Source organism: Bos indicus x Bos taurus, chromosome 19 (genome assembly GCF_003369695.1).
Source record: "Bos indicus x Bos taurus breed Angus x Brahman F1 hybrid chromosome 19, Bos_hybrid_MaternalHap_v2.0, whole genome shotgun sequence".
NCBI classification, from domain to species: domain Eukaryota; kingdom Metazoa; phylum Chordata; class Mammalia; order Artiodactyla; family Bovidae; genus Bos; species Bos indicus x Bos taurus.
In genome coordinates, this window is record NC_040094.1 from 50567992 (window position 1) to 50593470 (window position 25479).

General features: G+C 38.8%; 1 protein-coding gene across 1 annotated transcript; it reads left to right on the top strand.

Moving 5' to 3' along the window:
- Nucleotides 1-2815: 2815 nt before the first annotated feature.
- Nucleotides 2816-25179, top strand: PSMD12 (proteasome 26S subunit, non-ATPase 12). The gene is made up of 11 exons (XM_027517747.1): nucleotides 2816-3007; nucleotides 11132-11191; nucleotides 11279-11407; nucleotides 12715-12822; nucleotides 14496-14600; nucleotides 17547-17696; nucleotides 17779-17913; nucleotides 18928-19040; nucleotides 19681-19855; nucleotides 21637-21714; nucleotides 22641-25179. The coding sequence occupies exons 1-11, from the start codon at nucleotides 2900-2902 to the stop codon at nucleotides 22848-22850; spliced, it is 1371 nt and encodes a 456-aa protein (XP_027373548.1). The 5' UTR covers nucleotides 2816-2899; the 3' UTR covers nucleotides 22851-25179.
- The last annotated feature ends 300 nt before the right edge of the window (nucleotides 25180-25479 follow it).

The window sequence follows — 25479 nt, forward strand, 5'->3', positions numbered from 1 at the left end:
AAACTCCACTGGCTTCCCATCTTACACAAATTAAAAACCAAATCCTGAGACTTCCCCAGCAGTCTGGTGGTTAAGACTCTGCCTTCCAATGCAGGGGGCACGAATTCGATCCCTGGTTGGGGAACTAAGGCCCCACATGCTGCTAGATGTGGCCAAAAGATGAAAAACAAAATAAACAAACAAAAAAACCCCAAGCCCTTCTAATGGTCACTGCCCTAAATCTCATCTCCTACAACTCTCACCCTCACTCACTCTGGTTTTCACACAAGCCAGGCATGATCTGATTGCTCTCAGCTCAGGGTTCCTGCTGTTGCCTCTGGCTGGAATCTCCATGCCCCAGCAACCTGCTCAGGTCTTGGCTCACTGGCCATGCCCTCCTCAACCACCTCCCAAGCACTATCACACCCAGCATGTATTTACGTGTCGATTTTCTGTCTTCCTCCCCATTAGAATGTTTGTTCACTTCACAAAGGCAGGAACTTTGGGTCAGATAAGTGCACAGTCAATAAGCTGAAAGTGCCAGGAATGCCAGATATGAAAACAGACACACCAATGCAGTAATTAATATATAAGCACATTATTTTCAATAATTAGTATCACAATATGCATTACTGTGATTCTTTCTGGACAAATGTTTTTTTCCAGTCTGTATTTCTCTCTCCATTTTAAGTACCTTAGTCTTCCATTGCCAATTTTTCTCTTCTGAAACCAAATTCTTTATTACAAAGCCACAAATTTAATCTCAGGCTCACTCAAATAATAGATTTATAGTCTGTCTATAATACAGTACTTTTACCTATTTTCTCTGCCCATTACTCAGACTTTTATTGATTTCTTTCTTTAGTATTTATTGATTTACTTGGCTGTGCTGGGTCTTAGTCATGGCATGTGGGATCTTTAGTTTTGGCATGGAAACTCTTAGCTGTGGCATGTGGGATCTAGTTATCTGACCAGGGATCGAACTTGGGCACCCTGCATTAGGATCGTGGAGTCCCAGCCACTGGACCATCAGGGAAGTCCCTGGATTTCCTTCTTTATTTACTTCACTTGAATTTTTTGGTTTCCTTTGCCAGCTTTTCCTTAGATTTCAACTTGCTTTTGTTTTCACTACCTCCAAGCCTAGCAAGGAAGGGCTTCAGTTTGGTGTGGAGCCAACTAGACTTTTCTCTACCTACTTGGCTCCTCCACACTCCTATTTTTTGAGTTCTGTAAACTATAAATTTCTTTAGCCCATCACACCTTTGTTACTTTTTGTCTTTTCAAGCAAAGGATAGGCCTCCAAATCCTTTTGTCTACTCTAGTCAAACCAACTGCCCCCCAAATGCAGAACCAGAAAACATCTTACCTAGTATGTCTCAGTGGGCGTTAGAGTGTGGTTTAGAAATCTCCAAGGGAATTTGGGGTTGCCACAATCGCTGGGGAGGAGGACGATATCAACATGTAATTGTGATGCTGAACAACCTCAATGCAACAAACCTACACAATAGAATACAATCCCACATTTCATCAGACTTTTTGACATTCTGCCAGACCCTTCCTTATGTATCCGAGGCATAAACTCTTAGCTCCATTATGCATATGTCAAGCTATTTTTCATTTTGAAGTTTTAACACCCACTAAAAAATTTCAAAGACTTCTATGTGAAAAACAACGTAAGATTATACTTTGATATAGACAGAACTTTACCAAGACATTGTATACTAGGTTGGAAAAATCATGCTTGAGGAACCAACAGAACACACCTGTGGCAGCTGTAACGTTTGTATTTAGTTATTGTGTTGTATATGTGTACAAGCAAATGACTACTTCTTTGTATTCTATGGTAAACATTTTTTAGCCTTTATATTTTGAAATATATCATTACCTTGCTATTTTGCAATGTTTCTCCTTTACAGCTAGGATGTCTTCTTGATTTTTTTTTATAGTTATGTGTGTAGATGGGTTATATTATCCATAATTTTCATTATAGAACAGTAGGGGAAAAAAGGTCTATTCAGCATATATAAAGAGAGGTTGGTGCTGATGAAACTGAGAATCACTAACATAACTGTTGACCACTCAAAGATTTCCCATTTGCTTCCCAGGCTACTGTTAACACTTGTACCATACCACACAGAACCTCTTTCTCACTTTCAAGGATCTTAAGCTTTTTTTTTTTTTTTTAAAGGGATCCAGATGGTATGGATGATAATAAAACTAGTATGCTCCTTAAGAATTGGAAATCGACTCATGTTTATAAACGCGATCTCATCTGATGCTCAGAAGTGGGAAAGAACAAATAAAATGTCTTTCTAAAGATTCTGCTTACCAACATAATATTTACCGATTTTACTACCGAGTCACTCCCATACCTTCTCTTACGAGCTTTAAGAGATCCCACAGATTGATTAAGTCACCAAGATTTTCAACCAGATGAAACCTGAGAATTTTTTTCTTCAGGGTTTATTTCAGCTTGCTCCTGTAAGACAGGAGAAAACCGAGATCCAAGAAAACGTTAAGTGATTTGCCCGTGGCTCTGAGAAACCATAATATTTCAAAAGAGAAGTGCAAGAATATGTATCATAGTCTATTCGGTTATACTAGCTTTTCTCACCGCGAACTGTAGATGAAAAGTCTGCCACCAAAGGCAAAATCAGACGGGGGCGGGGGTGGTGGGTGTAGGGGTGTGTGTATATGTGTGTGTGCGCGCGCGTGCACGCTCGAGCCCCGCCCCCCCCCAGCTCCGCCCCCCGAGGCTGTCCGCGGCGGTGCCTGACTGGCGGCCAGCGCAGGGGGCCTCGCGGGGTCCTTCGCGCGGGCTGCCGACGCATTGCCTGAGCGGGTGCGCCGGCGGCTTCCGGTGTGGGTGACGAGTGGTGGCCGAAGCAGGGGGACATCAAGGGACGCTCAGGCGGGGACCATGGCGGACGGCGGCTCGGAGCGGGCTGATGGGCGCATCGTCAAGATGGAGGTGGACTACAGCGCCACAGTGGATCAGCGACTGCCCGAGTGCGAGAAGCTGGCCAAGGTGAGGGGAGGCCGGCTGGCTGTTGGCGGGCGCCAGGGGCTGAGTCACGGCGCCAAGCTTGCTTAGGCCTCAGGGGGCCTCCGGGCTGGAGCGCGCATCCCGCTGTTGTCTGTCCGGCCCGAGTTAGGCCTGCATAAGCAGGACATCCCAGGTCTGCCTGACCAGGAAGACCCCGCAGTGGGAGTACCGTAGTACTTCCAGCTTCCCAGACCCTCCCCAGGACAGATGGTCACTTCATTCCCGTAGAAGTTGGGGCTCCAGTAGTATTCTTTGCCTTTTCGTGGATACCGTTTCCAGTTTTCTTTAGTAGTTCCTCAGGGTTTAAGGCGGCTTCAGCATTCACGGTGGATCAGAGAGTTTAGTTCTATTGCTCTTGCCCAGTCAGTTTCTCTTGTTAAGTTGCGGACGGATCGTGGCGATGTGCTTGGCCTTTGGCCAGGAGAAGGGACGGAAAAGTGATAGTACGAAGGGGATTAATTCAGGACCCCTGTCCTTAAGGAGTTCGTGTACACAACGAATTAGACGAGTCGCACACGCTCGTGAGTGCCATATGAGTATGAAAGTGTTACTGAAAAACAGAAGGAAATTGTTCGTTCTTACTGATGGTTTAAAGAAGGATTTTTCAGAGAAGCTGACGTTTGTATTATATCTTGAAGAATGAGTAATTCTGGAATGGGGAGGAGTCATCCTAGGAGCGGGAACTTGGCGAGTAAAGACAAATAGGCACCGAAGTACAGAATAACATGATTAGCGGAGGTCTTGAACTGTAGTTTAGCCCAACTCCTTATCTCCCATGAAATAGAAATTTTACTTGATCCAAGCATTTATCATGTCCCCACTACTGTGTGTCAGGCAACTTTGTGTATGTGTGTAAAGAAACCAAGGCTCAGAGTTGTCTGTCGATGGTTACAGTTAGTAATAGGTGGAACCAGGGATTTAAACCTAGGTTTGCCTGACGAGGGCTTCCCTTGTGGCTCAGCTGGTAAAGAATCCGCCTGCAATGCAGGAGACCTGGTTTCGATCCCTGGGTTGGGAAGATCCCCTGGAGAAGGGAAAGGCTACCCACTCCAATATTCTGGCCTGGAGAATTCCATGGACTGTATAGTCCATGGGGTCACAAAGAGTAGGACACGACTGAGTGACTTTCACTTTGCCTGACTAGGGTTTGGATGGTTGTTGCATCAGTTCCATTATAGGAGGTTGTTAAGGATTATGCTCAGGCCTCCTGAAATTCTTTGATCAATCTATCCACAGTCATTTATCCCAGTTCATCTGGGATGCATTCACTAATAGAGTTGTTTTGTCTATTATGGAGCTTTCTATCTAAGTACATTAAAACAGTAAATTCAGGGGCAGGAGGAGTGTCAAATAATACTTTACCTTTAGTTTTTAGAAAGAACCCTTTTAATGCTTCCCTTGTTCCCAAAAAAAGAATGTAGTAGGGCTTTAGAGAAGTCAGGGGTAGGAAAAGATGATGAAGTTGATAGACCTGTATTTCCTAGGTTTAGTACCGTAAGGGGAAGGGAACCACAGATTCATCTCTGAGCTTTCTAGCTGCTAGTGTAAAGAAACATCACCAGTTACATAGAGGTTGGAAAACTCAAGACACCTCCAGAGCCGGGCAGATAACCGCTGACGTTTACTGAGTGCTTTCTGCAGTGCCAGGTCCTCTTCTAAGTGTTTGTTTACACCGATTAACTCATTTGATCCTCACCATAGCCCTGTGAGGTCCACATTGTTATCATTCGTATTTCACAGACAGGAAAACAGTCTAGGGGAGGTTAAGTCACACGCTCCAGAGTCATACCGATAGTAGAGTGATGGATACAGGATACGGACCCAGGTACGCTGACTCTAGAGTTTCTGCTCCCACTGAGCTGTCCTGCCCCGTGAGCAAAGTGTGGTGAAAAGCGGAACTTCTGAGCACCTGCACTAGGAAAGCGGGCAGGAACTCTGCACTTAGGTTCAGCTTTGCCAACGGAGGGTGAAGGCCAAGCCTGTCAACTCTGCTTATTTGTGGGAGTGACCAGAGTATGGGCTTTTGTATGAATTGGCTCTGTATGTAGAAACTGGACACTAAACTGCTTTGAAGCAGTTTGAGGCAATACCACATAGATGAAACAAAACATATGTTCAGTCCAGAGTCAGCCCCAAAACCACCTCTTTGGAATTATAGTGTCCATAAAGAAGAAGCTAATTGCTTTAAAGGAGTACAGCTATTCGTAGAACTAAGATGAGTGTGAAAGAAAACCTTCCCCTTACCAGTCTCTTCTAATAGCCTACTGTGTGCAAGACCCAGTCAGTGCTAGACACTGTGGAGAGTATCAAGATGAATGGATAAAACTCTTGCTCTCTAATCGCTTATAAGCCAGTAAGAAAAAAATAATGTTGCTGCTACAGTTGTTTTAGTGGTCAGTGTATGGCATTTATTTACAACATTGTGGTTATGTTCAAGATAGTTGAATAGATTTGCAAACTCAAATGCCAACTGATTTTTTTTAGGTATCAAGTTGATGGATATGTTTGAAGCCGGGAATGTTGGGACCTGTTAAACTTAAAAAATTAGAGCCATTTTGGTGTTTCTTTTAAGCCACTGTGCCTGTTGAACACAACAAAGTGTAGATGTGAATTTTCTTTGTGGGGAGGTGGGACAGGGGAAGAGGGCTGGGGCATGGAGGGTAGAAGGCTTCTTTTAATACAGACCACAGTTTTCAACTTTTGGATAAGATAGTTGTCTTAGTTTTCTTTAGGGTATGTTTCTCTGTTTTGCTTTTTATTCATCATTTTATATTCTAAGCATTCTGCTAATCATGAAAAACTTAAAGCACTACATTTCTGCATTGGAATGCATGGAATATTTTAACATACATTCTTTAATATAACTTTATTATATATATTTTTTGGCTGTGCTGGCTCTTCATAGCTGTGTGGGCTTTTCTTTTAGCTGCAGAGAGCGGCAGCTGCTCTCTAGTTGCAGTGTGCCGACTTCTCACTGCGGTGGCTTCTCTTGTTGCCCAGCATGGGCTCTGGAGCCCATGGGCTTCAGTGGTTGCAGCTCCCGGGCTCTGGAGCACAGGCTCAGTAGTAGCGGCTCTTCAGCTCAGCTGCTCTGTGGCATGTGGGATCTTCCCAGATCCGGGACCGAAGCCATGTCTGCTGCACTGGCAGGTGGATTCTTGACCACAGCACCACCAGGGAAGCCCTAGCATACATTCTTTTGTTTTTCATTGTGAACCCATTAATAAAACTGAAGGAAGTTTTGTTATCTTCACTTCAGAGAAAACTAAGGCTCAGGTAGATTCAGCGGTTATCCAAGGTCTAGAGAAGAGTCAGGTCGAGCTGAGGTCTCCTGGCAACAGGTAACAAGTGTTCTTTTTGCTATGTCCCATGGCTTCTTTAAGAGACTGTCACGTCTGTGTTTAAGACATTTTATAAATATGGAAGGCAACTTAAGATAAAAGATTATGTGTGTAGAGAATAAGAATGTATCAGGTGAGAAAACCACATACAGCAGAAGCCTTCAAAAGTCCAACTGAAGTCTAAACCCAGGTGGTAAAATTGCCAGATCTAGGCCTTTTGTATCTCTTACAGTTGTGACCTCGTACAATTGTGTTTCTGTGTCCTAACACTCACTCAGCAAGCAACAACAGTAACTAATAATGTTAGCTGTTATGTTGATGGTAACATTCATACATCTGAACGTTCAGGCATACCTTCATGGGTATTGCTTCAATCCTTATACCGACTCTCTGCGGTAGGAACTATTATTATGCTCATATCACCGAAGAGAAAATTGAGGGTCAGAGAGGGTAAGTGTCTTGCCTGAAGTAAGACAGTGGTAGATCTGGAATTTCGACTCAAGGAGACTGGCTTCAGAGCCTGCCCGGGTTTTTTGTTTGTTTTTGTTTTGTATTTTGGCCACTCAGGATCTTAGTTCCCCTGGACTGAACCCCTGCCCCCAATGGAAGCATGGAATCTTAACCACTGGACTGCCAGGGAAGTCCCTGCAGAGCCTGTTTTAAACCTTACATTCTACTGCTTCTGTGATTGGTGTTTGAGGACCCTGTATGAGATTGGTTAGATAATAAAAGTGATACTAGTTTGTGATAATCGTTGTTGTTTCACTCTTGCATTCAGGACTTAAAAATTAGTCTGGGAGGGCCTTTTCTGAACTGTGGAGATATAGCGTTTAACAGTTCTGGCTGTAGAAGGTTCCCCTCCTACCGCGTCCCGCTTTTGGATCACTGTGTATTTGACACCTGGGTGTTTAGGGACTACTTGCATTCCTAAATTAAATATATCCTTTGTTTCTCCCTCCTCTTAATGTCTTTTCATTTCTTTTGGTTACCTGCAACTTCTTCTCATGGTTAATACTAAAAATAAAGAGGAGGTGAAATGAGAGAGTTTACTTGATTGTCAGTGGCTTGGACAAAAAACCTCTTCAAGAAATAGGTCATTTAAAAGTATTGGATTGGCATTTCACTTGAGTTATTTGTGGTTAACATGTTATTAGCCTTTTCTTATTTGGGTTGTTTAAGGAGACATTAAAAGATCAGGTCATTTAGGAGTTAAAGGACACAAACATGTAGAGCGTGCAGATCCCCAGCATGTATTGATGCTGAACAAACTCCTTAGTCATTTACCTCACTGACAAGGATTATTTTAATGAGAAAACGGAGTCATAAGAGTCACATGTTCTAACAGGTTGCTTTTGGTAGCTCTAACCGTCTTGTTCCTCTGCACTGAAAGGCAGCATCGAGGAGGTAGGATTGCAAGGATGACATGTGAATAGAGAGGAAAAGGAGGAGGAAGATGTTTAGCCATAGGATTGAACGTGGAAGATTGGGTGAAAAGTGGGATGGTTTGAGAATTGGGAGCTGCATTTAATGAAATTGATGATAGTGTCCCTCAGCACTGAATTGTCAGCTATATAATTTGTCACATTCTGCTTACTGTAACAGTAAGAATCAGGAATTGTAAGCCGAGATCAAATGAATAGTTCAGGTCAACGTGGGTTCATTCGACACATGCTATGCGCAAGTTGCTGCAAGGTATACAATCAAACAAGGGTATATGTGTCCAACTCTTTTAAGATCTCACGGGATTGTAGCCTGCCAGGCTCCTCTGTCCATGGGATTTTCCAGACTGGAGTGGGTTGCCATTTGCTTCTCCAGGGGACTTTCCTGATCCAGGGATTGAACCTGAGTTTCCCGTGTTTCCTGCATTGGCAGGCAAATCCTTTACCACTGAGCCACCTGGGAAGCCCCAATCAGACAGGTGTTAGTCACTGAGTTGTGTCCGACTCTTTGCAACCCCATGGACTGTAGCCCACCAGGCTCCTCTGTCCATGGAATTCTCCAGGCAAGAATACTGGAATGGGTTGCCATTTCCTTCTCCAGGGGATCTTCCCAACCCAGGAATCGAACCCAGGTCTCCTGCTTTACAGACAGGTTCTTTACTGTCTGAGCCACCAGGGAAGCCCCAATGTCTAGCCCTAGAAGAACTTACAAAACACTTTGGAGACATGGATATTAATAACTATGTACAGGTGTAAAGGGGTGCACCAGTATGCCTTCAGAAACACCACTGTAAGTTTGGGTAGGTGCCGAGCACTGAGCTAGTGGCGAACAGTACAGACACAGCCCCCTGCTCTTACTGAGTACATTCTAGTGAAATTAGACGGTGAACATGAAGATGGAAAAGAGTTTGGGGTTATCAGCTGAAAAAAAATGCACAGCCTTTAAGTTGAGAATTATTTCTTAATTTGGGGCATTCCTGAGGACTGTCGCCCAGGAAGGCAGCCACTCAGATATCTCTGAGAGCCTGTTCCAAAAAGTTAAGGGAGGAATCAGAATGTATAGGAGTTTTGGCTGGGGAAAAAAAGAAAATCAAACATGTAGTTGAACATCAAATGATTATTTCTAATCACCAAAACAGACAGGTCAAGTTAATGGTTTTAGATTTTTTCTTTGTAGGGGAAGATGCAGGAATCTGAGCTTATTGAAATCATTCTTTTGATACGTTATCTTATCTAGGGCCAGTATCCTTTAGTTCAGGTAGGTGCCGGTCTTTGTCCACAGAGTCATTGCAGACCGGAAAGTCAGCGGGCTGGAGTGTTACAGGGGGTGCTGAGTGACTGCTGACTTTAGAGAGCAGTATCAAAGAGTGCCCTTCTGAGACGGTGACAGTGACATTTAATGTCCCATTGATACCGGTAGACCTCAGCCCTAGAATGGTGTGTGATTCCTTCCTATATATGGCACAGTTCTTTAAAACCCGTATTTTTGAATTAAAATACCACATGTAGTAAACTCTATTCTCTGAATCAGTCGTGTGACTAATGGTAATTACAAAAGTGACAGGAGGGTACCATTAGTAAACAATACTTTGCATTTTAGCTGTTCTTGCACTACGTTTTGTTGCCAAATAGTAACCATTTCCCTGTGGAAACTACAGTTGACCCTTGAACAACACAGGTTTAGATTCTTTGATTTTTATGATTTATTGGCCTTTAGCTTTGGAGAATTTATAGCCCTGTTCTTTGTTCTTCTGCTCTGATGGACAGAAGCATTTAGCCAGCATTTATTGTGTACAATAAATGTACATGAGCCTATATAGCTTTCAGAGCTGGTCTCCCTTTTGCATAGGAAACTTTGTTAAAATGTTAGTAATTGTATATGTTTCAGATTGAATTAGTAAATTCATACAGTGGCTATACAGTACATTTTCTGTGTTGCATGGAAAATTCATATGGAAAATATGGAAACAACATTTTGAAAAGTTTAAACATTATTTGTGCCCTTAATTCACAAATTGTTTAGTTTCTTTCCTTCATCAGTAAGAGTAGTACTCTGGCTTCCCTGGTGGCTTAGAGGTAAAGACTCCGCCTGCCAATGCAGGAGACGTGGTTTCCATCTCTGATCCAGGAAGATTCCACAGAGCAACTAAGCCAGTGGACCACACCCCTTGAGCCTGTGCTTTAGCGCCTAGGAACCACGTGCTACAGCTACTGAAGTTCGAGCACTCTAGAGCCCGTGCTCCAAGACAAGAGAAGCCATTGCAGTGAGACGCCTGCTCGCCACAGCTAGAGAAAAGCCTGCACAGCAGCCAAGACCCAGCACGGCCAATAAAAGAAGAAAAGGGGATAGTACTCACGCATCATCTGTGAATGTCATTAACATAAAAATAAATTTCCTTACGGTTAGAAAAGCAGTTTATAAATGAAACCCTCCTCATCACTTCTAGTTTATTCAGTGTTATTAATATCATTACCTTAAATAAATGCAGTCTCTGTGTTGTGGGTTGGTCTTGTTTTTACCAAAATGTGTGTTTCCTAATATGATGGCTTATTTTAGTCCTGGTGTATGATTATCTAGGTTTATATTATTTGAATTTTATTATTCTCATTTCTTAATGTATGCCCCAGGGAGAATGTTTTGTGTGTGTTTTTTTTTTTTTTTTTTTGAATGTTTTGTTTTTACATGAGACAGAGGTTACTATCAGTTCATGACTTGGTATAGCATGCATACCAAGTGGGTATTACTTGCATTGGTATTACTTGGTATAGCATGCATTACCAAGTGGTAATCTCAGGTGGACTTCATTTTCTTTAAGCACACTTTATTTATAAAGTCATTTAAAAATTAAACCAGGGTTTCCTATCTTTTTACCACCAAATACCCTTTTTATTTCTCCTCAGAGCTCCGTGTTTTAAAATATTTTTGATGAATTTAAGGCACAGGTGGCTGCCAGTTAAGAGTCTCTGTTCAGAACAAGATAAACAGGTGTTACCACTCTGAAATGATGAATTAGAATCCAAAACAAAGACTTGTTGTTTTTCTTGGATGTTAAATCATCGCTTTACTAGATTCCATTTCTCCTAGGTATTTTGAAATGTTAAAAATAGCTTGTAGCCCCAAGTTGGGAACCACTGACTTCTGGAACCCTCTAGAGAAGCAGGCAGTATCATGAAAGAAAAAACACAACACTGTGCAGGTGGTCTCTGTCCTCTAGGGTAGACTATTGACTTTGTCTTTACTGTTTCAGAAATGCCTATGTTAGACTAAATTATGTGGCTTTGCGTTGGCGGTGGTGTTTTTATTGTTCATTTACCTTTTGTTTTAGGAAGGAAGACTTCAAGAAGTCATTGAAACCCTTCTCTCTTTGGAAAAACAGACCCGAACTGTGAGTAGATTATAATGAAAACCTCAATTGCCATTAATTTCATTTGACATTGTTCCATTAACTTAAAGTGTATTTTCATTCTCACAGGCTTCTGATATGGTGTCCACATCCCGTATCTTGGTTGCAATAGTGAAGATGTGCTATGAGGCTAAAGAATGGGATTTACTTAATGAAAATATTATGCTTTTGTCAAAAAGACGGAGTCAGTTAAAACAAGTGAGTTCAAGATTGGTCAAAAATAAATACATTCAAATTTGAATAAGGACTTTTAGAAAAAGAAAACCTTTCTATGAATCTATTTTAAACCTAATAATGTTAAGTCAACATTACAACATTTAGAGAGTTTTAAAAAATTCTGTCCATATTCTCATGACAACTGCTTTTATTTTTTTTCTTCTAGTCTTTATGTAGTTGCATATTTTTACAAAATTGCTTTGAGAATGTTGATGCAGCTCTTTTCTAGTTCCATGTAGCTCCTTCATAGTTATTTTAAATGGCTGTGTTATAAACCATCAAGTTGATTAATTATAATTTAGTTAATCATGTCTTTTATTTGACACTTAGTATTTATCTTATTTTTGAGGCAAGATATTTTGTTTACTTTTCTGCTATCTCTAAATATGCTGAATATAACATTTTCCTGATGACAAGAGTCCTGATTAGTGTTATCAATGGTTATGCTGTGCCATTTAGAATCTAGATTAGGGGTTGGCAAACTATGGACCAAGGACCAAATTCTCCCTGCCACCTTTGTAAATAAGTTTTGGGGGCCGAGCCACACCCATCTGTCATGTATCTGTGGAGTTACAAGACAGAGCATAATTGTTGCTACAGAGACCCTTTGGCCCATAAAGTCTAAAATACTTACTGTGTAAATGTTAATAAAAATATACAGAAGAGGTTAGCTGACCCCTGACGTAGATCATAGACTGTTAGAGCTGGAAAAAATATAGTCCAGCCTGCTTGTATTACTTGTCTGGGAACTATGGGCAAGAGATGCTATGCTTTTCAATGTCACATTTTATTGGGGTGAGCATGGCTGGCTGTGGCTCCTTCTCTCCACCCAGATGATGGAACTGTTTTATCTTCTGCTTCTGCCACTGACCCTTTTTCATGGCTTCGTTGCTATCACTGCTACTGTGAAATGGTGGTTTTCTCTTCCCCACACCTTTAGTCTGTTGCCGCTTCTTCCATACTTTTCCTTTTGGCTGCAAGAAAACTAACTAGGCAGCCTACTGCTGGACATGGCCAGACATGCCCCTCTCACCTGGCCTTCTGTGTGATCAGCTCACCAGTTATCAAGGGGGTAAAGTCTTTGTGACTGAGGTTTTCCTATCCTTTATTGATTTGTTACTGAGTATTCAGTACTTCTTAGCTAAGGGAGGGTTTTTTTTATATATAGGCATTGCAATATATAGTTTTTTTGGGAGACCAGATTTGACCACAGCACTTCCATAAATAAAATATTTCCTTTTCCTGTGTGAGGAATGAATTTAACTTGTGAATGGATTTTTTTATTTTAGGCTGTTGCAAAAATGGTTCAACAGTGCTGTACTTACGTTGAAGAAATCACAGATCTTCCCATCAAACTTCGATTAATTGATACTCTACGAATGGTTACAGAAGGAAAGGTGAGTTTTCTATTAGTATAACTCACAGTGAGATAAGTACTGTCTTACCTGTATTCAGAGATACTTATGTATTTAAACATTTTAAGCACACATGTATGTACTTTTGAGATCAAATGCACAAAATGCCATCACCTTAATCTAACCCATACCTTTGTACATCTAGTGTCTTCCCACATGCCAGTGAATGTAAGTGACAATCTTAGTATATCCAGATTTTTCTAAAAATTAGTCATCTTATCCCAGTTTTACATTTGCTGATATTAAACATAAGGTTATTTCTTCACGTCACCTAGATATGCTTGAGAAATCTTTGTTTGGTGTAGCAGAGGTTTCATAGAGTATTGCAGTGTGAGGTTAGCTTTCAAAATTTCACTCTTTTTAAAATGCATCTGTATTTTTTTTGATACCCCCCCGCCCCGCAACCCAGTCTGTGTTTCTCTAAAAAGGCCAAGCATGAAATGGTGACTGTGGTAGATACATTTCTTCCTAGGTAGATTTTTGTGGTTTGAAGACAAAAACTTAGTTTTGTATCTAACTTATTACCTCTCTGACAGTTTAGTTCATTAAATGTTTATTGAGCACCTGGCTGTATTGTGCGAGGTGCAAAACGGGCAGGACACTGATCTTAACATCAAAAGAAGTGAGTCGTAGAAACAGTCACTGTGCTGGGCACGACAGCAGCAGTGTCCCTGCAGCACAGAGGTGAGGATTGACTGGCTGCAGACCTCAGGAAAGCCTCAAAGAGTTGATGGTGGCTCACCTGGCTTTTTAAGAATGAACACTAATTCTGGGACTTCCGTGGCGTCCAGTGATTAAGACTCCATGCTTCCACTGCAAGGGGCGCAAGTTCAATCCCTTGTCAGGGAACTAAGATCATCCCCCATGCTGTCAAGTGGCATCCAAAAAAGAATGAATACAAGTTCTATTGGGCCAGGATGTAGGGAGATGGACATTTTAGATATAGGGGAAATTATATGCAGAGATGGCAAGTGAGAAATGCTTCATACATTTAGGAAACTGTAAGCATTCTGTTATCATTTGAGAGAAGGTTTTGGGAGTTGAGTGGGGAAAGGGGTTGTTGCAGAGAAAAGGCTAAGCAGGTCAACAAGCATGAGCATGAAGGTTAGTCCCCTAGCCTCTGTTAGGCTACAGTTATATTTTTAATGCTTCATTTGTTGGAAATTATAAACTGAACATTACATATAGCTATGAAAAATGCTAGTAGCTTTTAATAGTTTACAAGATCAGATATTTTTAGAGAAAGTAGCCTTGCATTTAAACAAGTCAGAATGAGAGTATTGGTTGAATTACAGTTACTGGACTGCCTGTGCTCTTTGCAGAGTGTTATTTTTCAAATAATCAATTCTTTTAAAGGTGCTTTCTGTGGCTGTGCCATTCTGTGGCACTGTCTTTGCTGTTTGGCCCTGTTATTTGTTAAGCACAGTGGTTTCCTGCTTAGGTTCTCAAATGGAAGCTGAAAAATATGGATAATGTTTTATAGAGATGTCTTCTTTAAAATTATGTGAGTGTGAAATGTAAAATGTTCATATGAGGAAGATAAGTGCATGACAGCTGCAGAGAAATACCTTGTTTGATGATAGTTCAGTTTTGCCGTTTCAATTTTAACATGTTTCTGTAGGAATTTCGATAATATGAATTTCTTGTATTTGTAGATTTATGTTGAAATTGAGCGTGCTCGGCTGACGAAAACGTTAGCCACAATAAAAGAACAAAACGGTGATGTCAAAGAGGCAGCCTCCATTTTACAAGAGTTACAGGTAAGGAGCTGCATTTTAGGGTATGTAAAATTTTCTATTCAGTCAGCAGTATTTTCTTATAATTGCTTTTTTGGGCACCTTATTGCTTTTTTCTGAACCACCAAGATTAAGAGTGAGTACTGTGGTGTGTGAGGTTATTCAAGCAGCTGGAAATTGTGTAATTATGGCCCCAACTATGTTTGTTTAAAAAGTTTTGAAAACTTAAGATCAACAAATTAGTCTTAACTTTATGCTATTATTTGAACATTTCAATTCTCTTTAGAACTTAAACCAGTAATTCATGTACATCTCTCTGTGCCTTAGAAATTTACCGTTAATCACTGGCTTCATTTTTAATGAATATCTGATTGGTGGTCAGTTTCTAGGCTACTGAGTCAAAGGAGTTAAGTAACTATAGTCACTGTCCAGAAGCGGTTGAGTTTGGATTCACACTAATTCAGTTTGACTTCAAGTCGCCCACCCCCCCAACACACGTTTTTCTTTTCAATTAAAAGACTTTATTTTTTAAAGCAGTTTTAGGTTCACAGCAAACTGAGTGGGAAATACAGAGATTCCCCATGTATCCACTGCCTCACACCACACACAACCTCCACTGTATCAGCATCCCAAATCAGAGCGGTACCTTGTTACGTCATTGACTCTGCACTGATACGTCGTTAGCACCTGGAGAGCATAGTTTTACGTTAGGGTTTACTCTTGGGGTTGCCCACTCTATAGACTTGCCAAACATAATGGCAGGTCTCCACCATCATGTCGACAGTGTCATACAGAACAGTTTCACTGCTCGTGAAGATCCTCTGGCTCTGCCTGTTTATCCCTTCCTTTCCCTAACCCTTGGCAACCACTGATCTTTTTATTCTCTGCATAGTTTTGTCTTCAAACTCTTTTCCAAGCAGGAGAATTACATGCCTCATGATTCAACATCCCTTGTGAAGTATTTGTGCCCCCAAAATTAATCTCAATTATACAAATGTTTAACTACTAGTTTTTAAGGTATACCAGGGACAGAGGAGCCAGTTAAATGATACCACAGGAATGCACTCCACAAACCAGGGACAGAGGAGCCAGTTAAATGATACCACAGGAATGCACTCCACAAACTCCAGACTCTAGGGAACTATAGGATGATTGACTTGATTTCTTCAACAAATAAATGGCAAGGAAAAAAAGAGACATAAGAAACATATCTATAGATTGCAAAGTATGAGCCTTATTTGGATTCTGAGTTGATTAAAAAGTAAATGAGACTATTGTAGAGTGACTAGATATTTAATGATACAAAGAATTTTTATGTAAGAATTTTTTTCAGGGTTTATCTTTTAGAGATACCACATTGAAATATTTATTGTCTGAGATTTGCTTCAAAGTAATTGACACAGAGAGAGTGAGTGAAGATGTAGAAATGAAACATTAATGGTTCACTGTGTGTGTGTTTACTTTCCTTAAGAAATTACAAAGGAGAATTGGTGTATGTAGAGTGCTTAGCACGGTGTTGAATAACTAGTTTTAGAATTTACAAAGGAGAAGCAGTGAAATAAAAAAATTTTAGACCAAATTATAGGAATAACAATAGCCTTACTTCAGTCTACTTTGTAAAAGTGTCATTCTAGATTTTATAAATCATTTATAGTGTATGTGTGCCAGATATTATATTAGGAACTTTTTCACAGTACTTGATATAATTGATTCTCTTGTATCATGTATATCTACTTCTACATCCATAAGGGGTCACATTGGACTTGTTATCTGAATTTTAAAAAGACTGATGCCTCTTTTTTATGTAATAGTTTCAACTATTATATAGTTAGCTTGCAACTGACATCTTTTTCATATTTAGAATTGTCATTTCTTCATTAGCCGTTAGGAAAATGCAAATTTAAACCATGATGAGATACCACTACATGCCTATTCAGTTCAGTTCAGTCGCTCAGTTGTGTCCGACTCTTTGCAACCCCATGGACCGCAGCACGCCAGGCCTCCCTGTCCATCACCAGCTCCCTAAGTTTACTCAAACTCATGTCCATTGAGTCGGTGATGCCATCCAACCATCTCATACACTGTTGTCCCCTTCTCCTCCGCCTTCAATCTTTCCCAGCTTCAGGGTCTATTAGAATAGCTAAAACTAAAAACTGATAGCACAAAGAGTGGGTGGCGATGCAGAGCAACTGGAATTCTCACAGATCGCTGATAAGAATGCAAAATGGTGCAGCCACTCTGGAAAACAGGGTGGAGGTTTCTTATAAAGTTAAACTTATGTTTACTGTATAACCTAGCAAACCTATCCTTGGGTACCCAAGAGAGAAAAACTTATGTTCACAAAACTCTTTCGCTAATGTTCAGAGTAGCTTTATTTATGCTAGGAAAAAGATGGAATCAGCCCAGATGTTTTTCAGCAGGGGAATGGGTAAACTGGGGTTCATCTATGCAGTGGAATACTACTTAGTCATAGAAAGGATTGAACTGTTTGATTTACACAACAGCTTGAATGAATCTTATTTAAAGCATTATGCTGAGTAAACAAAGATAGTCTCAAAAGGTTGCATATTTGACATTCTTGAAAGGACAACTCTGTAGTGTTGGAGGAGAGATCATTGGTTGTCAGGGGTTATGAGTAGGGGCAGTGTGTGACTGAAGGGGTACATCAGAGTTATTCAGGTGATCGAACTGTTCTAGGTTTTGATTGTAATGGTGACTGCAGAAATCTGTACATGTGTTAAAATTTATAGAACTTTACACCAAGAGGAAAACATCCATTTTACTGTATAATAATTTTTTTTAATTGTAATTTCCTGAAGGAAACTAGCTTTTTATATCATCAGCAGCACTCTCCCAATATGCATGAAGTTTCTTATTATTTATCAAGTGTGAATTTTTAATGACTATTTAACTTTGTTGCAATTGTAAACTATTACTAAACATTATAAACTTGGGGATTTACTCTGGTAGGTGGAAACCTATGGGTCAATGGAAAAGAAAGAGCGAGTGGAATTTATTTTGGAACAAATGCGGCTCTGCCTAGCAGTGAAGGATTACATTCGTACACAAATCATCAGCAAAAAAATTAACACCAAATTTTTCCAGGAAGAAAATACAGAGGTAAGCCTCTCTCTTACTGTAAATTTACTTTGAAAACGTTTGGGAAAAAATCCATAAACCCCATTTTGTTGATATTTTACAGAAATTAAAGTTGAAATACTATAACTTAATGATTCAGCTGGATCAGCATGAAGGATCGTATTTATCTATTTGTAAGCACTACAGAGCAATCTATGATACACCCTGTATACAGGCAGAAAGTGAAAAGTGGCAACAGGTAAGAATATATTCTTTTTTTTAAGATAGAGTCTTAAACTTGATGTTGAAACTTATCAGAAAGAATTTGCATTTTTAATTTATTTTGAAATAATTTTAACTTCAGTAATTACATGCAGGTGTGTGGTCTGCTTTCTGTTCATTGTGTTGATAGTTCACTTTAGCATTACTAACTCAGATGAACTGTGGCAATACTCTGTTTATGACCTTTGAAGAAGTGTAGGCTTACTATTTAAGACATGTGCAGCCATTACCTTCTAACTGGGGTCATAGATAAAGATCCAGCATTACTTTGGAAAATTATTTTGCAAAATTTGTGAACAGTGTACATGTGGATTCCACCTTTTTATTGCTAACTTGTTATAAGGACTTTTTCTTTTATACATTTATTTTTTAAAATGTTTGGGGGAGGGATAATAATTTAGGAGTATGAGATTAACAGATACAACCACTATATATAAAATAAACAAGGATATATCATATAGCATAGGGAGCTATATTCAATATCTTGTAATAACCTACAATGGAAAGGAAACTGGAAAACAATACATATATTATATATATAACTGAATCACTTTGCTCTGTAACTGAAATCGTGCTCAGGCGCTTGGTTATGTCCGACTCTGTGACTCCATGCACTGTATCCCACTCGGCTCCTCTGTCACAGGATTTTCCAGGCAAGAATACTGGAGTGTGTTACCATTTCCTTCTCAAATACCTGAAACAAACACTAACTAGATCACTAAACTTCAATTAAAGAAAAAAAAGCCAACCCAGGTAGTAATTCACATTACAAAGATTCACTGTATTTGTTTTATAATAGTTTTATGAAAAGTAAATATTACCAAAAAGCCCTATGAAAAGATCAATCTGGTAAGATTTTTCCCCTAAGACTTTTGAATATACTATTAAAGATGACTGTATACAATTATTCCATGAATTTTCACTTTCTGCCAGAGTTTTCATTTTGTTTCTAATCTTGCCTATATTCTGTTGAATTGCACAACTTTTTTAGGCCCTGAAAAGTGTTGTCCTTTATGTTATCTTGGCTCCTTTTGACAATGAACAGTCAGACTTGGTTCACCGAATAAGCGGTGACAAGAAGTTAGAAGAAATCCCTAAATACAAGTAAGTACTTTTATAATTAGTGTAGTATGTCTCAGTAGAAGTACCATTTTGAAAGACTGGTTAACAAGTGTATGCTTCTTAATTGATGGCTGATAGATCATATTAGAGAATAAACTCAGGGAAAGTAAAGTGGTTTTGTTGTTATTGTTGTTGTTAGGACTACATTAGAAATTAACATAATGAGATTATAACATACTCTATTCTAAGCCACTTATCAAGAAGAAGTTTTTATTTCAAGCTCACTTGAGCAGATCTTGTTTAACTATTCAGTCAGTTTTATCATAGTAAATGTTTGGGGCTTTGTGATTTTTAGAAGTACATGCTTCTGAAAATCTGTTATATAAAGCAGACATGGGCTTTATGCGCTTCTTCTTTTATCTGTTTCATTAGTAAGTTTACAGTCAGTTAGTCCAGCAATTCACAAATATAATATAGGAGAGAGCAGAATGATAAGTAGGAGAAGGCACTTTCAGAATTACTGTGGAAAAAATGGTAGCAAAGTTGGTAAAATAAATAATAATCACCTCGTGTCTTGTTCTACAAAGCTTTCTAAAAAATCATCTTTGATATTTTAAAATTTGCTATTAGATGAAATGCAATCTTTACAGATTTGGAATAGTAAGTTTTCTGTAATTTACAGGGATCTTTTAAAGCTTTTTACCACAATGGAGTTGATGCGCTGGTCCACACTTGTTGAAGACTATGGGATGGAATTAAGAAAAGGTTCTTTAGAGAGTCCTGCAACTGACGTTTTTGGTTATACAGAGGAAGGTGAAAAAAGGTGGAAAGACTTGAAAAACAGAGTTGTTGAACATGTAAGGATCTGGCATGTTGTAAATAACAATTTAGAAGCAAACTTTGGCAAATTTGAGCTTAAAATTTTATTTCTCAAATGTTTCTTTTAGATGTTATATCTTTAATTCTTCACTTCAGGATTCTTTTTTTCCCCCCCCTATGCCTAGTGTGGTAGTGATGTAAGTTTGTTGTTCAGATATTTATTGTCTTATTTCCCAAGCACATCAGAATTATCTTATCCCCTTGTCATTTTCCCCCCACCTTTTTAGCTTTTCAGAAAAGATATCTACATGTTACCATGTTGCATTTTGAGAGCACCCCTCAGGAATACAAACTTTTATAGTAAATAAAGCAGAAGGAATTTCTTAAGAATGTGAGGGATGGATGGATGGGGGTGGTTTCTCACTAGTACTGACTTGGTAGTTTTGGAAACAGGTAACATGTTTTAAACCCAACCTCTGATCTTCTTGGGTGTCACTACAAATTGAATTATGTCAACCTTCATTCACAGAACAAAAGTTGTGAGCCTTCTGTGTGCTACACTGTACAGAGTGCTGGGACACATGGGAGAATAAGACATGCTCTCTACCTTCCAAATGTTTAAAAATGCATCACAGTGCAAGAGGCACTTATAAATTATGTATTATGGTACAAGTATACATGGATGAGAGGGGAGCATAAGGAGAAAGTTGATTGGTTCCACCAGGTAGAATGGTCAAGCTGGACTTAGAGGAATTGATGGGTGAGGTAAGATTTGTGAGAAGGGTATGTAGGTTCAGTGGGCAGGACGGGAGGGCCGTCCCTGTAGGCAGATGGGTTAGTCTGTGCTAGGTCACAGAGGCAGACCAGCCGGGGAACTTGGGGACCTCCAAGGAAAGGGCTCAGTGAGAAAGGGCTTTGGAGATACGGAAAAGGTCTTGGTCATAACAAAGTTTGTACACCCAGTAGTAAAAGCTGAGAGGATAATGACCAGCTTGTATTTTATAGCGATTCCTCTGGGAGTAAGTGTGAAGAGTGAATTTGGAGAGAGAAAAGACTGGAGATAAGAAGACTAGCTAAGTGAGAGGGGCTTTGGGGGCTTGAATTGAGTGGATGGAATGGAATTAACTATTTTAAAGAAGACAGACAATCGAGTTTGGTCATTGATGAGAGGATGAAGGAAAAGCAGGAAGTCTTGAGTGATTCTTATTCTTCCTGAGAGGTTGGTGTTGCCATCGACCCTGATTAGTGATGGGAGGAAGTGCAGCTTCTTCAAAGATGAGCTCATTTTTCCTTGTGAGTGTGGCTCCTTGTTAGTAAGGTTAACATTAAGAATACTCAAAGGGCACCTCTAATTTTAGCATCACTTCCAGTGAAAATTGGGAAATTTAATCCAGGTTATCTTTATGTAGTTACAGTGATGATAGTATTTTGAGATGATCTTTTTAAAATTTTAGCCTTTTAAACATTTGTATCATAGTTAGAAAAACTTAACATTCAATTCTTACATTTAGCAAAAATATTTTAGTACAATTACAACTTTTAACAACTAATTTAGCTAAGCCTGTGTTTTAACTGTATGTATTTTAAAAGAGTTGTAGAGTGTGCTCAGAATAACTTAAAAATAACTGCAGAAGCCAAAATATTGAAATATCTAGTTTTGTTGTGGACATTTAGAACCGGCTTCATTCCAGTGGCAGACTGCAGCAGAATAAAAGCTCTGAGTCTTGACGTTTTAATTAAACCTACTTGGATAGGAAAACAAATGAGCTTCTGGCTTTACTGACAGCTGTGTCCTCCACGCCCACCCTTCTTTCCTCAGAATATTAGAATAATGGCCAAGTATTACACGAGGATAACAATGAAGAGGATGGCGCAGCTTCTGGATCTGTCTGTTGATGTAAGTAGTAAATACCATTGTTTGTAACCATTCATTTTGAAAATCAATTGACTTGTAAAAATTGAGTGAGCAAATCAACTTCATTTTATTATCTTATTTTAAGTTTAGGTGATAGAAGGTTTCCCCAAGCTATCTTGAACACCAAAGAGTAGCCTAAATACCAAGTTATAGTTATGTGAATATTATACTACTTAACATCTCTATTTAAATATGTTAGTTTTACACTGATTAATCTGAATCTAAAGTATATATTTCTATAATAAATACATCTAGGTTCAAAAAGTGAACTGTAGAAATAAACCATATGAGGGAGACTTGACTGCAGTTCCCCTGGAAAGTTGCTAGGACATGTTAGGGGAATATTGTATTCAGGTCTGAGTTTCATGTTGGTAAAATATACACCACCAAAGAGATAGGAGTTAGGCAAAGTGTATAGTCAACAGGAGGTATCCTGACAGTTTAACTGCAAACGAAGAATCTTGGAATAGTTTGGGTTAGAGGGCTTGATCCTTGGTTAGTTCATTAACTCTTCTCGTTTCTGGACAAGGCCGCCAGAGGCCTTAGAAGTAAAGTGCCTTTCTTTGGCTACCTAGTTAGCAAGTGGCAGAGCATATATTCTAACCAGTATTTCTGGAAACAAACTGTATAATACTGCTTTTGTTGGGAAACATTGTAGAAGGTAGACCAAGTTGCTGTTGACAAAGGCTCTTGAACAGTACCCACAGTATTAAGTTTGTGGGGAGATTCAGACTGAGCCCTAGATTCTCAGTAAGGTAAGTACATTATTGCAGGAAATCAATTTCTAACTATTAATAATGAATTTTAGCCCTGCATATTCTTGAGTGAAGATAATTAGAAAATGCTTTCCTTAAATTTTATTATCTAAATTATCATGTCTTAAACCAACTTGTCTTTCTCTCTTGCAGGAGTCAGAGGCTTTTCTCTCAAATCTAGTAGTCAATAAGACCATCTTTGCTAAAGTAGACAGGTTGGCAGGAATTATCAACTTCCAGAGACCCAAGGATCCAAATAATTTATTAAATGACTGGTCTCAGAAACTGAACTCATTGATGTCTTTAGTAAACAAAACCACACACCTCATAGCCAAAGAGGAGATGATACATAATCTACAATAAGGGTCTCCATGCCCTTAATGCTTTTAGAAAAGAGTTAAAATTGGAAGTCATTAAAAAAGAAAGACTTTTATGGTGTATATGTTGGTTTTTCTTTTTTTTTTTCTTTTCTATTCTCAGCTCTTTTGTCTAAAATTTAAAAGATAGTGAATATGTTTGAGGCCCCTTTTGACCTTTTAGTACCTTAATTTCATTGTTAACTTTGCATTTGGTGCAGAAATACACAATACATTTCATCATCTGAGTACTCAAAAAATTGTTATAACTTACCTAAATACATTTTTCTGTCATTTGAAACCTTTTTAGCTACAATTTGTTTTCATTCAGCTAACAACCGTAATTATTATAATAAAAGCAGTCTATGCACGTTTACTTTCCATGGTTACCGTGTTTCTAAACATTTTGTGGGATAGTGATTTAAATGTGTTTTTTAAAATAAAATAAATTTTGTTGTAAAGCTATTGATTATTTAGTAGAATTTAAAAGCAACATAGAACCTGTAAGAACATTTGGGATAAAGTTGTGATTTGTGAAGAATCTGTATTTTAGTATTGTGGCAGAAAGTCTCTAGATTGTGTACAGAGCTATCTGGTAGGCTATAGACTCTTTTTTTATTTTTTTGAGTCAGGCTGTTTGAATCGCAGTATTTTCCCTTTCCCTGACTTGGCCAGTTGTTGAACTAACTGTATTGACTAAGTTTAATACACAGTCATTTTTCTAACTCCTTGTGGCTTTAACCATGTCTAATTACCTCATCAGTGCTCCAATTTCATTCTCTCCTCATAGGAGAGAATTCCATTATATGCACACTAGGTAACAAGCTAAAATGCATTAAAAATGACCCCAAAAGACTTCAGGGCACCCTCTTGGCAAATGAGATAGTCTTGACAGTTTTTAAAAAACTATTATTAAACAGAAGTAGTTTTATTGTCAAAAGAAACATCTGAGATCACTTACTATGAGCAAATTTTAGAAGTTTTAAAATTTGATTTCAGAGAAAATGGAAAAGGTTAGGTTATTTAAAATGTATCTAAAGAAAGTAAAAGGTCTTTTTTTTCTTAATACAAGTGAAGAGGGGAGGGGAAAGACATTCTGGAAACAACAGTTTTCATAATTCCATTTTCCATTTAATGGTCACTAAATTATTCTATTTCATGATCCCAGGGCTGGGAACAATTGTAGAATCTCTATTATTTTTGTTGAGTCATCAGTGAATAATAACAATATCAATCTAATTTTATTCTTTAGAAATTTAATGTATTGGCCACATTAATAACATTTGTTATCACATATAGCTTAGATGGTAAAGAATCTGCCTGCAATGTGGGAGACCTGGGTTGGGAAGATCCCCTGGAGGGCATGGCAACCCACTCCAGTAGTATTGCCTGGAGAATCCCCACGGACAGAGTTGGATGACTGAGCGACTTAAGCACAGCACACAACACATCTTTAAAAACTAACCAAAAATATGCCAAGCTCAGAAACATTAGCACTAAGAATATGGTTTTTAATTTTCTTTTCAATGGCAAGGATGGAAAATAAAATCATTTTGTATTGTTAGTTTGTAAACTGAATTGGAACTAATTTGAATATCTTTTCACTAACTTCATCTTTCTAGGGACTCATTCCCCTCGTACGTGCCAAACCTTGACTATTTGGCCAAATATGTTGCTATAAAGATCTCAAGTGCTCCTCTCCTTTGCTTTTATTTTAACATACCTTCAGACTAAGCTTTTTGTGTGTTCTCATTTGGGGCCACTTTAAGTGTGCCCCAGTGACTAAATCCCACTTGATTTGGTTAACTGCTCATCCATTTTTTTGTTTTTTCTGTCCAAGCAAACAAGAATTACTACCAATTTCTTAGTGTTAAAAAGATCCATTAGCCTAAGGCAGTAAAATATTTGGGATGTTTAGAACCTAAAATCCTGCCCCCCCCCCGCCCCCGCCCTTTCTGACCTAAAGCTGCATGGAAAGGATAGAACCACTTGGTTTTAATACAGAGAATACTTGCCTTACTGCTTTCATTAGGTTACTAACCAGCAAGAGAGGTAACAAGGGACTTTTTAATGAAACACCTTTCACCCTTTTATTTCTATATGATTTATGCTTTCAGTCATTATTTCTGTAATTCAATTTCCATATGCTTTTTATTGAATCGAAAAACTCATCTCTAAAATTCATACCGTTCCATTCTGTCTCTTACAAGTGTTAAATGTATGATAAAAGAACATATTTTAAATTGTTTTCAGCTTCTGGATATAGCTGCAATAAAAGCACTAATTTGTGGTATTTAAGAAAACCTGGAGAATAAAACTCATACTTTAAAAGATCATTTCTTTTTTCAATTCTTTTACTGTTCATAACAAAAAGCCACAGATAATTACCTTTTTTCTTTCAAAATCATGTTACCTCTCTAATCCTGTTTTTAAGCAATGAGAAGACATTTTGTACATTGCAACTGGTTGGCTTTTCCCCCTGGATTCTTCCTGATTTGGGGTTGGTGACAGGCTGTATCTTAATTGTGTTTTGACTAAGGGGTTTCTCACTTAGCACACCTGCGAATCACCTGTAAGGCGTGTTCCAACATGGATTGCTGGCCCCACCCCCAGAGTTTCTGTGAAATTTAATCTTA

Bases quoted from the DNA above. Each gene is read 5' to 3' on its own strand.
- PSMD12 (XM_027517747.1), top strand. From the start codon at position 2,900: ATGGCGGACGGCGGCTCGGAGCGGGCTGATGGGCGCATCGTCAAGATG. The intron at 3,008-11,131 runs GTGAGGGGAGGC...CTTTTGTTTTAG, and splicing joins AGTGCGAGAAGCTGGCCAAG to GAAGGAAGACTTCAAGAAGT. The intron at 11,192-11,278 runs GTGAGTAGATTA...TCATTCTCACAG, and splicing joins TGGAAAAACAGACCCGAACT to GCTTCTGATATGGTGTCCAC.